This window comes from Telopea speciosissima, chromosome 9 (genome assembly GCF_018873765.1).
Source record: "Telopea speciosissima isolate NSW1024214 ecotype Mountain lineage chromosome 9, Tspe_v1, whole genome shotgun sequence".
In the NCBI taxonomy this organism is placed as follows: domain Eukaryota; kingdom Viridiplantae; phylum Streptophyta; class Magnoliopsida; order Proteales; family Proteaceae; genus Telopea; species Telopea speciosissima.
Window position 1 is genome coordinate 62,667,942 of NC_057924.1, and position 13,991 is coordinate 62,681,932.

The 13,991-nt window shown below is 37.9% G+C and overlaps 2 protein-coding genes across 3 annotated transcripts in view; both read right to left on the reverse strand.

Annotated features, from left to right (window-relative positions):
- Positions 1–1,610: 1,610 nt before the first annotated feature.
- LOC122640065 (pentatricopeptide repeat-containing protein At2g35130) lies at positions 1,611–7,430 on the reverse strand. The gene is made up of 8 exons (XM_043833182.1): positions 7,250–7,430; positions 6,035–6,240; positions 5,729–5,961; positions 3,946–4,195; positions 3,052–3,197; positions 2,761–2,966; positions 2,536–2,660; positions 1,611–2,204 (listed from the first exon to the last, which is right to left on the reverse strand). Coding segments are annotated over exons 1-8 (1,752 nt in total). The 5' UTR covers positions 7,252–7,430; the 3' UTR covers positions 1,611–1,620.
- Positions 7,431–9,639: 2,209 nt separating this feature from the next.
- Positions 9,640–13,991, reverse strand: part of LOC122638570 (HEAT repeat-containing protein 6) — a 44,169-nt gene continuing 39,817 nt past the window's right edge. The window contains exons 25-27 of one of the 2 annotated variants that reach the window (XM_043831428.1): positions 13,145–13,263; positions 12,981–13,058; positions 9,640–10,212 (exon numbers count right to left, since the gene is read on the reverse strand). In XM_043831428.1, the coding sequence (XP_043687363.1) occupies positions 9,982–10,212; positions 12,981–13,058; positions 13,145–13,263 (428 nt within the window). In that variant the 3' untranslated portion in view covers positions 9,640–9,981. Of the gene's footprint in view, positions 10,213–12,980; positions 13,059–13,144; positions 13,264–13,991 lie in introns of those variants that run through there. The other variant, XR_006329480.1, reaches the window with a different exon arrangement.

Here is a 13,991-nt window from a genome sequence, read left to right on the forward strand (position 1 = left end):
GATGGCAAATAGGTCAGGTTATCTCTCTCCATCCAGCTCTCTCTCAACCACCAAATCCTCTTTCATAGCTGTAGTTTTCTGTACCAGAGGCATTGGGAATTTGGTTAAGTAACTGTCTTGAGTACATGGAAGTAATATGCCGTATATCCAAAGTGGTAAAACAACAATGAAAGACAATATCATCTTGGGTCTTTTCAAATTCTTTTTTTTTTTTGAACGACCAAAATTTCCTCATGGAGGAATGCCTTCATCAATGACCATCATTGGACTTAGATGGGTGTGAGGGAATTATGAAGGGCATTTGTTAGAGTAATAATGACGCTAGATTCGTGGGTGTTTCTTTCACCGTAGACGAATAAAAACTTGCTTCCTTTTTAATATAAAAAAAAAAAAGAAAAAAGAAATTCCCTCACCATAGCCATTGATACTGTCAGATTAACATGAGAAGAGTAGTCTTTTTATTGGACTCGGCTCCTGTCCAGCACCCTGCCATGGCTGCATGTGCAGCGCCGGACACAGTGAGGCATGAAAAGACCACCTCATCCCTGCCCAAGCCCAAGCACCTTGCCTGAGCAGGGGTGAGGCGGTCTTTTCACGCCTCACCAAGTCCGGCGCTGCCCATGCAGCCCGGGCAGGGTGCTGGACAGAATCCTTTTGGCCTTTTTATTTTGGTAAAAAGTAGTCTAGATGTTATAAATTGAAATGGTGAAAAGGGCATGACCACATGAGTGCTTGAGTTGATTAATGGCTGTTATGGCTTTAAATAGAGTAAAATGACCAAAGAGGAGTCCTTTTACTGGCCCCCATTTAGTTGGGATGAGGTTTTGTTGAGTTGAATTGAGGATTAAGCACTTTATTAACTAATTTAGGTAACATGGTCCAGCCAACCCAGTCTGAGACCGACCCGGTTTGGCTTGGGCATCTTTGGAACCAGTGTACCTTATTTCAGTTCTCCCTATCTAGTGTTTCTACCAAAATTGCAGGTGATACTCTTATGAAGACAAATATTCCTTCAGGAGTAGGTGTGGGTTCAATATATTACTGTACAAGCTTAATGGCTTAGAATCCTCAGATCACATCATAAGTAGGAAGAAGGTCAAAGGTCAAAAATCCACCTAATTTGATGTCCATTAACAATCTAGAGCCTAGAGTCTAGACCAACCATGCAATCTTTGTCAAGGAGAGGCCAAATCAGGAAATGGGCCCGCCAGTGGGCTGGGTCCTTCCAATAGGCTTGTGGGCAACCTTTTATTGGGCTCTTCTGTTGGGTAAATGGGCTAGGACTGACCTCAATTGCCAAGAACATTCAAACTTTGATTTAGGTGTGAACTTGACTCTCAGTAACCCTTACCAACCTGATTTCATAAGCAAAGTCAGCATTGCTAGATTGGACTTTCTAATCTGAGGATCTCAGCTAAGGAAGCTAATTTCAATTAAATTATAGATTATCAGAATTAATTTGGGGTTAAAGACTTGCTGAACAGACTTATTTCCTTTAGATTGCCAAAGGGAGTTAAAAACCAACCTATGCTTCTTGGTAAGTAAGCTGGATTTGCAGGACTATGACCAGAGTATTATGACATACCTGTTTGAATGATAGAGCAGTATAACAGGAGAACCTCAGATAGGCAAAAGTGTCCTCATCTCCTTGTGCATTGTTCTAAGTACTGTCGTAACCTGTTCAATCTGATCCTCACTTGAACATGCTGAAAGGAGGACTTTGGCAGTTCCACCATCAGGGTAACAACCAGCATCAATCATTTCTTCAAAGATTTCCATGCATCTTAAATATAGTTTCTTTCTAGAGTAGGCTCCAAGCCTAGAAGTCCATGTGACAACATCAGGTTTTAAGTTTTTTGAGGGAAGTGATTGGAACAACTCTTCCATTCTATCAAAAAAGCCTGCCCGACCATAAATATTGATCAAGATGTTGTATGTGCTGATATCAGCTTCATATGGGCTCTTATCCATTGCACTTAATACTTCTTCCATTTTTTCAAATTGACCCATCCTTCCATATGTGTTGAGCATACTGTTCAAAACGAAGGTGTCTGGCTCGAGGCCAAATTTATGCATCTGGGTCACAATTGCCTCACATTTTGAGACGTTTCCTATTTTTGAGTATGCTGACAAAAGTAGCATGTGGGATTTCATAGTTGGAGTCATCCCCAGCTGTTTTAGTTCCTCAAATACAGCTTGTGCATCTAGAACAAAAAGAGAACAGGAATCAGAGTGTAAGAGACAGATCAAAGAATTCTAGATATGATATTTGCTAATGGTCTCTTTATTTCTAAGTCATTTAAATAAGAAGGAAATTTCTGGGAGTGAGAAAAGTGGATCAAGATGGACTGTGGATAATTTAGGAGAAAGAATGAGAAATTGTTTCTTTCTATTTTTTCATTTGAAACATAATGGCAATTTAAGGACCAATAGCACAAACTTGATCACAAGTTAGCAGTCTAATACTTTAATGCACGACAAGAATGTCGAGATATTCAAGTAACAAATAACTAGTTATCAAGCAGTCAAAATTACCCTCATGTAGACCAGCTCTCCCATACGCATCTACCATAATGTTATATGAAGCTCTATCTGGTTCACAACCCATGTGCTGCATGAGTGAGAATATCTCAGCAGCCCCAAATGGATAACCTGCACGACTGTTTGATTGACAAGATTAGGACAAGGAGCATAACTGGCAATGTTATTTAGCATGATTGTTCAACAGTGATAGAACATCACAATAGAAATGGTATTAACTTGTAGGCCTCCATTAGAGCATTGTAAGCATACACATCAGGCTCGTGCCCAGCTTCTTGCAACTCCTCAAATGCCTCTTCAGCTTTCTCACAAAGCCCTTCCCTTGCAAATGCATTTATGAGTGCAGTGTATGTGCAGATATTAGTCTTGCATTTTTTACTTCTCATTTCATGGAACACCTTTTCAGCCATAAAAGATCTACCTGCCTGCGACAATAGAGATGATACTTTAAAGTCTATCAAGGAGAAACCACAGCAACAAGATCAAAGAGAAAAAAAGAAAATGGACCACCTTTCCATATAAGTTGATCAACATCGTATATGTCTCTGTAGATGGCTGACAGTGATCTTTCTTCATCCTCTCAAAAATCTCCACTGCCTTTGGAGAATTCCTTCCCTTCACTAACCCATCAATATAAGCATTGTACACAACTGCACCTGTGAGAACCAAGGATCTTTCTTGATTAACTCATGACTTCACTAGTACATTGGAAGTTCACATATTTCCAATAAAACATAATAGATTCGTAATCAGGGGATAATACTAAGCATTTGCCTATCAAATATAATCACATTATAATCCTAGAATGCCACCATTAATATTACTTGTTCTGGTTTTATTAACCAAAGGTTGGTGATATGACCTGAGGATATTAAACATGCACCACAGCAGCAAGTCAAAAGAGCTCGACGTGTCTTTTTCATTATCTTTTCCTTATTTGGCAAGTACCATCCAAATTGCTGATGGGGAAACACTCATATCCTTGGCCTTCTTGATTTAAAATTACTGAAAATTCAGGGGCTTTTATTATGAGAAGAGTCCTACACATGATAGGTCATAGGGCTGATGTGGATAGACCCAGAAAAATATGGTCAATTCACAGGATGTCAGAAGGTCCGCATTGGTTCATGATGTAGCTAAAAGGACGAAGGCACCAACCCGCAAGTAGAGAAAGCATCTAAATGACAGTGTAGAGAACCTGTTTTGAGGATTTAATATTTACAATCTAAAAATTTATACATTCTGCCTGTATTCACAACAATAACAATAAAATAGTTTTGGCTTGAGTAAGTAATGATCCAAAAAGTATCTGGGAATCCCAGATTGCAATCAGATTACCAAAAGGATGAAAATTCAATTTACAAAATACCAGAGTCAGAAGAGAGTATAAGATAAGTGACATACTTAAAGGAAGGCCATATTTTCGCATCTCAGAAAAGACTGCCTCTGCCTTCTCCAGCAATCCAGATGTGCAGTAAGTCCATATTAGAAGAGCATAAGTATCTTCTGTAGGAACACATCGAGCTTCCAGAAGTCTTAAGTAAGCAGATTCTGCCTTCTTACACAGAGACTTCCGTCCATAAGCATCTATGAGTAAATTGTAACAAATGACATCAGGTTGGAAGGAACTCCTCTGAAGTATCCATTCACACACCTAAAAAATTGTTTTAAGATTTTACGGTCATGGATCTATAACATTAAATTTCATGTCAACCAAGTTCTGACAGTGTAACTGTATAATACAAGAATGCCTCTTGTATTCAATGCCAGAAGGATAATCAAATAGACTAGGATAACTATCAACATTGCCAAGGATAGAACTGAAGCTCCAAAAAGCTGTAATCAGATAGCATAATCATCACATAAAACTAAGGGAGCCAAGACCAAGAGGTCTCTAGTTCCATTTTCTTCCAATTTTTCTCTTCAGGGAGTGGTTTTGGTTACTTATGTCCATGAGAAGCCATTAGCTTTAAAGTTGTCCTTTTGTCAGTCATTTTAAAGTTGTCCCTTTGGCTCAAATCCACATTGAGCAGGCCTCCCATTCAATCAGTCAGACCATTTGCAGTACATTTCAGGTTGTTCAAGAGAATACAATAGACTGGAGTGTTATAGTCTTGTTGAAACCAGTGGTTTTAATGTTTCTGCTACTAAATCTATTTGCATGGCCCATTCAACAGTGGGTGATCTCCTAGCATCAGCACCATGGGTAATGCGATTTGATATATAATACTTAAACAGAGAGCTTGTACGTCCAGTTTTGAGAAAGTATATTTATCTGACATCCATGAAATTTTGTGTGCTCAATTAAGTTAACTATTAACACAAACACTAAGAAACACGAAGAAACAAAAACAGAGCAAAGATGACACAAAGATTTAATGTGGTTCACACACCAATATGATGTGCTACTTCCACGGGCGAAGCTGCAGATGATTCACTATGTAATGGAAGAAAAGTACAGTGGAGATCTATTAAGAACACCAAAAGTCAGCAGCAAAACTCTCCCCAAAAAACCCTAATTCGAAAACCCCAAAATCTCACTTGTTTCACTTGCTTACACAACAAGACAATAAAACAAATAAATACGAGGAATGCTCTATATACTCGGCTGGGCCACCACAGACTATGTTCAACAGAGTCAAATTACAGCGTCTGGGGACCGTGCTGGCAATATTGCACTAGATTTTGGAGCCTTTCCCCGAATCCGGTCCCAAGGATGACACTGTACCTGAGGATACGCAGCAGTTGGAAAGCCAGAAGCTATGGTTGCAGTACCCAAAACAAATAAATACTCCTCCAATTCAGGTCGAGCTCTCCACTACCATCACAGACCTCACAAAAAATCTCATTCGGTTCATCACAAAAAAATGTCGGAGCAGGGCAAACTTCGAAACGGGTATAAGAATTCGAGACACACATAACGTTTATGATTCATGAACTTTTGAAGTTGACGACGCAAAATAAAAACAAAATGAACAGGGAAACAATATATGCAGTTCTTGAATAAAAAAAGAGTAAGTCATAACCTTTGAATTCAAACAATTTAGGATGTTCAAAAAGATTCAAGCATTTACAGTTCAGAGGAATTCCCAGCAAATAAAACTAACTAGAAGATTACACTCAGGTGCAGGTTTTTATGTCACTAAAATTGGCAAGAAGATAATACAAGTTCAGAAATTCTTCTCACCAACACAATCGAATTCCATTGTTTATTGAGGCGAAGTTGAACAGCGACATTAATGAGGTCATCCCATGTGGTATGTGTAGGAGGAATATTATTGAGATAACCCCAAATTGCAGTAGCATCAATTTCCTTCTCTACTAAGTCCAAAATCTGTTGACCTGCGGGACTCATTACAGGGAAGACACCATCCACGAACCCAGAACCATACTTCCATCCCCGTCCCCTTAGAGCACCACCTACATGCCATTCCAATTCAAGGTGTTAAGCGTTTAAGTGGGGCACTTAGGATAGATATTAATCTATAATTACCCTTTCTCCTAGACAGCTTTTTGGGATTGAAGCTTCTCCATACACCACGCTTGTCAAGAAAAAGGCTATCACGATCACGTTGTTTCTCAGCATTCCCTCTCTTTGAATTCTTGGCAGTCCATCTAAAGCCATTATTACATGCAGAAGGAACAAGCCCACTTCTTGCTTCTATGAATGGCTGGATATATGCACACTCTACCATCAACCTACAACAATCAATGGAATTAATAATAAATAGGAGAGCTTTTCCAGCTAATTTCTGAACTACAAATTGACTCTTCAATTATACCTTTGCAATGTGTAATGTCATCAAGAGCAAAATAAATCACATCGATTATTTCTGAATACACTTTTTTTATCGGATAGGTAGGCCCCAAGGAGAGTTGACCTCATGACCTCATTCATAATTGTGAGGTATTGGTCCTTTGCCAACTGAGCCACCCCTTGGGCTGAATGAGTATTTTCAAACATAATGTTCCCCAATAATAGTAGCAATGCATTGTAAGCAATTAAATTCTGTTTTGCCATAAAACAAAAAATTCCTCATAATGTGTTTCTCCTTTTCACTTTGTTTCGTTAATAGTTCTAAAATAAAAGCTTTTCGAGTGAAGCCAAAGAAATATGTAAGTGTAATATGTAACAGCATATCACAAACACAGAATTTCTGCAATTAAACTTTAGCTACGAATTAATTTTAACAAAATATAATGTATCCACTTCCCACTTATACAAAAAAGCATCCACAATTAAGAAATAAAAACTTGCAGACTACCTTAGTCGGGAACTGCCTCAATCTCATATTACATCACTAATTAACTATGACAAGTTTAATTAGGGGGAGAGGTTAGATAATATTCAAAAATTCCTTGAACCATGAAATTGAAAATAAATAAGAATGTAGCTCTTCCATCATAAACTCCTTTCCCAAACCCTTACAGGAATCAATACAAATACTTAAGATAGAGCAATTGACTAAAGAAGCTATTGGAAGGGTATCTCAATTGCTTCTTTAATATGTTAACTTGTCTTGAACTATAAAGAAAACCCATTTCCTAAAACAGATAGCAATGCTCTTATGAAGAAAATGTAATAAAAATAAAATTTCAAGAGTTAGTTTACCCAACAAAAAACAGAACATGCAAAGGGAAGATACGAGAATGAGAAGATAATACATTACAAAACAGGAACTAGAGAGGAGTGAAAGGAAAACCTTACATGGATATACAGAGGATGAAATCTTCTTACTGACTTTGAAATCCTAACAGGGTATCTGGAGAAGTTTCATTAGAAGAGAAACAACAAAGTGCACCTGAACAATAGTAGTATAGAGGAACTATTCGTAGACCATACAAGCTTAGTTTGGGCCTTATCTTTGAAGATAACAGAGCGGGCAACTGAACCAGAGAACGTTAAAAAATCTAGACTTGTCTATTAGCAAAAATGTTTAAAACGCGGTTGCCATCTGTAGCCGTTTAAAACGCGTTTTGCCGTATGATTCGCAACAATACGGTAAAAGCGCATATGACAAAAATCCGTTTAAACACGTTCCCATTTTCGGCTTTCCCTTCCATTTCCCATTTTCCGTTGCTGGCCGTGCTCTGGAGAACAAATAGATCAAATAGAGAGAGGAGCAGAGGACGAAGGAAGTGAGGACATGCCCAACGGCGCCGGCGTCTAAAGTAGATTATTTCTAATCTATGTAGAATTAGATCTTTTTGAAGACTTAGGGATTACAAGTTGATTACCTTTGAAGATAAACGTGTTCTACTAGTGATATTTCAGTCATGTGGGTTATTAGATTAGCCATGAAGGCCCATGATAATGTTTGTGGTAACCTTCTCCACGTTATACTAATACTGCAAACTTATCAGAATTTTCCGAGGCATTTTAGGAAAAAAAGTTAACTTTCAAATATGATACTAGATGAAAAACCCCACCATACAGCTTATTATGGGAAAATAAGAAAAGTGTTGACCTCTCATATTGTACCAATACTTACCCGTGATGCTTCTACCTGTATCATCATTGAATAACTTTATATATATGTTCAAAGTGGCAAAAATAGGACTCAGATCCAGCTGATTCCAATCTGATTTGGTGGCTTCATTTCATTTTCATGGCATATTATGTCTTGTCTTTGTATATAAATAAAAATTATCTAAATTCATTACAGACATATTGTGTTGACAGGAAACCCCTATGCAAAGTGTAGATTAGGCATCAAAGAACACATATCTAGGTAGGGGTGCAAGTTTGGCCCTGTTGGTCCAAACCTGCCCTAGCTTGCCTTGAGCTCGAACAAGGTCTAGACTGAGATATTTGGCCCTAAGGGCGGGTGAAGGTTGGAAATTTCTAGCCCTGAGTCAAGGTAGGATCGGGTTAGGGTTGAGGTCTCGGGCTAAGCTTGGCCCGGCCCGATTCGACCCTAATTTAAGTTATACTATAAAACACATATTGATATAATATATACATTATAAACTTAAAATGTCACCTACATTTTTTTATATAATATATTATATATGAAGACAATAAGTGTTATAATACATTTTATTATATTGTTATTTTATGTAAAATTGATAATGTTTCTCTCAGTCCATTCCAGCCCATGCATTTCTTTCCCCCTCCCCATGATCATGGCCAATCAAGGTCAGCACGACTCGACCCTGAGGGCGGGTCAAGGTTGGATTTTTCTGGCCCTGAGTCAAAGTCGGGTCGGGCTTGGGCCCAGCTAAGAGGACTTAAGGTTGGGCTAGGGTTCTATAAAGCACGGCCCAACCCAACCCTATTGCAGCCCTAGATCCAGCTGCCAAAATAGGAAAAGTGCCTCAAGAAATGCATTCAAAGTGAAAGTATTACATGAGAAGGCACTAGATTCCACCTAAATGGCATTCTTGTAAATTATAAATCTTACCCAATTTTTAACTGATCCTAGTTTTCCTTCGACACCCCCCCCCCCCCCCCCCCCAAAAAACACAAAAAAAAAAACCAAAGAGTTTTCCTTCTCGCGTGGTGAAGGAGCCAAGGAGTGCCATCGTTACCATTGGATTGCATTAAGGTAGATAATTTTGACCTTTTAAATAGGGGAGGAGAGCAATGATGACACTAGGCTCCAATCATGGATTCACATCTTCCTTATCTACAGGTGAAGGAAAACTTAAAAGTTCTTTTTTAACCACTTCGTTTCTAGTTACAATTTGATATGTGACTATGTGAGATGGTGCAAAATCTTCTATCACATGAACCCACTTCCATCTACTCATGTGCTTCACATGGCAAATGGCGACAATCTAGATGTCACCAACTGTGGTAACCACCCAGATTCTCTTCAAAAGAGGATAAAATACATGGCCAGCTGAATGAATATGAAGATAGGTGAAGTTGATTTACCCGGAATCAGTAAAATGTTTTAATGATATATCACCTCAATTAAAAAGTAAAGGTACACACTAACGTTCACGCACATTGCTGTTTACATAATTTACACCGGTAGGACTGGAAGTCCACCTCCAGAAAAAATATATATTAAGTTGTTTGGACATGATACACAGTACAGCTCCACAGCTGATATACAAGAAACCAGCCCAACAGTCATTTTTGTTTTTTGCCCATATCTTAAAACCATGGGGACCTACTATCCAACTGCCTTCTCCAGTTGCAGTTGTATGCAGGCATTAGCGTTACCGCAGTGGTGAGAAAGGTGACATGCTCCACATCTGATCAAATACTAAGTACTCTTGTTTTGAAGGGTAAACCAGGAAAAACCACACTTCCTGAAACTTTGGTTCTCGGAATGTGAAATTCTGAATGTAGGATGAACCTTACCCCAGGCATTCCAATGAGAAATGGACTCTCAATAACATATAGCTGAGGATAGAAGATTGATGTGTGGAGGTCATTAGCAGAACAGTTGCACCAATAAACAGTAGAAGTGAATTTGGCCTGTGCTGCTAACTCAAGGCATGTGTACGGTTCATCAGATTCTCAAACTTCAGAGCTATTCCTCGGTAATGGTTACCCTCATAGACCTCAAGCAGTGCTCTTATTGCTCCAAATATCATCTCTTTCTTCTGCATGGATCCCTCCTTGTTCTCAGACAAAGAAGCTTCAACCACCCGTTGATTACTATTCTCCAGTGACGAGCACAGTGAAATCAGCCACTCCTCCAAAAAAGAGGCTTTCTATGGAGGGCAAAAAGACAATGAGCAAATATTTGGTTAATGTCAGCATGGAACAGAGAATACACTTGGCATATGAAGTCAAAATTAGGGATAAAATAATATTTAAAATTTTGTGATACTTTCTTTTTGAAGTTGTCCTAATTTGTCGTCTCAGTTGTTTATTGGTTATAATTTTTTGCCAAATATGTTTAGTTGCAGTTCCAGCCAGACTTGAGCCTGCCACAAGTCAAAGGTCTGCAGACTAATCCTGACTTGAGCCTGATTGGAACAGACCAAACTCCATCCACTAGACTTGCAGTGGGACAGGTTACCCATTTACCATGACCTATATAGTAAGTGTGTTTACAGAAAAATAAATCAATATTATAAAACTTCACAAATTACAGAATTCAATACAAAATTTAGCATATATATGATTATACATTAATAACATCTAAAAAAATATGATAAAAATCATGTAGTACATGAACAAATTGCAAAATATGCATATTGTATAATAAAAGTCTAGAATATCCAAGTTCAGTGTCTCTGGAAATTGCCAAATGATCTATATTTAAAAAGTAAAGGTACAAACAACAAATACATATAATTAATTCACAACCATAAATATCCATAGCTGTAGGTTGAGAAATTTAAATACGCGTATTATATGGCTTTGCAGATTTATTTAGTTTCCATGATATGTTATTTCCATTCCCTTATCTTTGATCCTCGTCATAGGCTAGATTTATTGGATCCATCCATAGGGTTGAGCCAAGTGCAAATCTTAAACTCCCACCCCAAGGTTGATACTAAATTAACTTGCAATTGTTATCATGTAGGGACTTACTTGATCATAAACAAATAACCATGATCTATGGACAGAGACAGACAGCATCATGTGTCAAACACAGAACATTCTGACTAACTTAAATCTGAAGATGGGAAGACCTATAGTAAATTAACAAATGAATGACTATTCTATGTGTGTGTGTGTGTGTGTGTGTGTGTGTGTGTGCGTGGATTAATTAACTATATGCATGTCTAGAAACATTTTAATTTGTTTCCAATCTTAAAGAATTGAAGTAATTTTTCAATAGTGAAATCAATGTAATTATTATGTATTGTAATATAAAGGTGCCATTTCAGGTAATAAATTAAAGGCTATGAATGCAACCAAGACAAGTGGGGACATTAATGCAGAAAGATTCTGAATTCTAAAATTAACAAGTTCAAACGAGAGCAAAACTAGGACTTTCATGTCTAAAAGACAGGAATGTGCCCAGAATTGCAGAGGGAGAGAGGGATTAGGTAACTACCTGGTCACCCGACAAACTTACTCACAATGGAGCAACCTTACTTGACTTCTTTTTATGTCTATCAAAACTAGGACTTTCATGTCTATTTGTTTATGACCAAGTAAGTCCCTACATAATAACAGCTGCTTATGTCTATCAAAACTAGGACTTTCATGTCTATTTAGTATCAACCTTGCAAGTCCCGCGACCACTTACTCACAATGGAGCAACCTTACTTGACTTCTTATTTATTTATTTATTTGTTTAATTGTTCAGATTTCATGTTTTAGATCAGTTGATTAAGATAAGCCACCAACCAGATCTTATAAAGATCCTTTTTTCTAGATCAACAGATTAAGGTCCGCCACCAATTGATCCTCTAAAGAACCATCACTGTTGTTATTTCCATCTAACTATGCTTCTTTCTTCATTATTAGTATTGTTTTTTCTGACAATAAAGCTAACCTGGCCTACTTGCTGAAACTTTGAAATGATGGGTTTCCAGTTTTGTAATGTCAACTTGTGGGGTTGTGTCTGTGTGTTGGTTCTTTAAGTTAAGGGTAGTATCGTCATTGTCTTTATTTATTATATTCTTAAGTTCTTAAGTAGGTTCTGGGGTGTGGACCCAGGTTTAGGTTGTAATTGCTTCATTGTTTGTTATAAATAGATCCCCCCACCCCATGGTTTGTGTATTCCGCTCATTACTCAAAACGTGGGATGTGTTCTCTCGTCTTTCATCTTCTTCTCTTCAACTTCTCTCTTCTCCTCTCTTCTCTTCTCACTTCCTCTTGTCCAGGTGCTGATTCAGGTTCTGTTATCGTCACAATGGGGAAAGGAACACAACTTGCTGCCAATGCATTTATGGTGCACTAACAAATGATTCACATAAACCAGGAAACCCAAAACATGTCAAAATGCCACTGCTCTAGAACAAATGACAAACCTCTGCAATTTTACGTAGTCAACTTTATTTGTTCCCCCCCCCCCCCCGCCCCAAAAAAAAAAAAGAGATGTTTGTCAACTTCAAAAGAGATAGCTGGTCGTAGTTGTTCGGAATAAACTGAAAGAATAATTTGCTGTGACATATGAATTCAAAATTTTAGATAATAAGAGGGTGGCTGCATTGAGGCACTTCAATACTGTGGAACGTTAAAAAAACAGTAAACATATTTTTTGGTTGACATTCACAAGCACTTTGGTGTTTCTTGGTTTTTACTATTTTACTGACAGATGGAGAAAGACTTGCCATTATTTACACATCATGAGTACATGATACTAACCTTAAGCTTATATATGAAGCAAAGTTTACACAAACAACTAGACAGGAAAATTCTTAAGGGTTGTCCAAACTCCAGATTCCATAAATATATTTTGAGAGGACAAGAAGAGAAGGTACTTTTAACAGGCTGTGCCTTACAGTTTACATCCAGATATCAGAGCATTATTATGCATATAGGCTTTGATTTTCAAATGCAAATATAGAATACTTACTTTGACAAGGAAGTCTCTAAGAGGTTGATGACAGAAGCAAGAAACAAGGCCCAGCACAAGCAAGGTGGTTGAGGTTAGCTGTAGAAGAAGATAAATTGGATACAAAGTTAAAAATTAATAAATCAACGTTATAGGTGGTTGTAACTAGCTTTCAGGAACCTGACCTGCTTCTCAAGTGCAGCTTTATATTTAAAACTTGATGGTGTTGAAATCAGGTCTGAACCTAGACCCTCAAGTGTATGCACCAGACCTTGAACAACATCAGTAAATGATGTCCCATAATCTGTAGAATGTAAGACCATGAGAACAAAGAAACAACATTATGATAGGTTTTCAAGGAAAAGTGAACCATGATTCAGGATTTCAAAATTGTTGCAAGGCAACTGATGCAATCTGCAAAAGCATGCATACGGAATTACAGATACTACATGATTTCTGCCAAGGTAATCAAAGAATATTTCTTCAGATGCAACTAGTGGAAGGCACAAATGTTAATTTTTTCACAAAACAAAGTCATAGGAGCATATGCATATCTCCTCCTCATCAGAAACAGTAAGTCAGTAACTGGCTAAATAACCAAGAAAATAAAGACAAAACCACAAGCTACCCAGGCCTGTACCAGCAGTCAGGTAGCCGAGAAACCTGCCATTTGTTACAACTTACAAGCATCTGCCCAGATTCATATTCTAAATATTTCTAGTTCTTGAATCAATGTGTTCATTCATGATCAGAAATCCACCAAGAATTTGGATATCAATCCAGAAGAGGCCCTTTAAAGGAGGAAAAGATGGGGCTAATAAATTTTAAACATCTTGAGGGTATGACCTTTACCAAAGCATCACCTAAGCACCCGGGCAGATTTCTTGAGGTCTAGGTGACTGTCACCTTAGTGGTATCAAACGCCTTAGTGGTATCTGTAAACAGCCTTGAGAATGAATGCTTGAATGATCAAAATCGATCATCCAGGCCCTTTATTTATAATAAACTGAATTACAACTAATCAAAGTAGGA

Excerpts from the sequence above, each read along its gene's own strand:
- LOC122640065 (XM_043833182.1), bottom strand. Across the intron at positions 4,196-5,728 it reads AATGGAATTCGATTGTGTTG|GTGTGTGAATGGATACTTCA; the intron begins GTGAGAAGAATT and ends ACAATTTTTTAG. Across the intron at positions 2,967-3,051 it reads TGATCAACTTATATGGAAAG|GCAGGTAGATCTTTTATGGC; the intron begins GTGGTCCATTTT and ends CTATTGTCGCAG.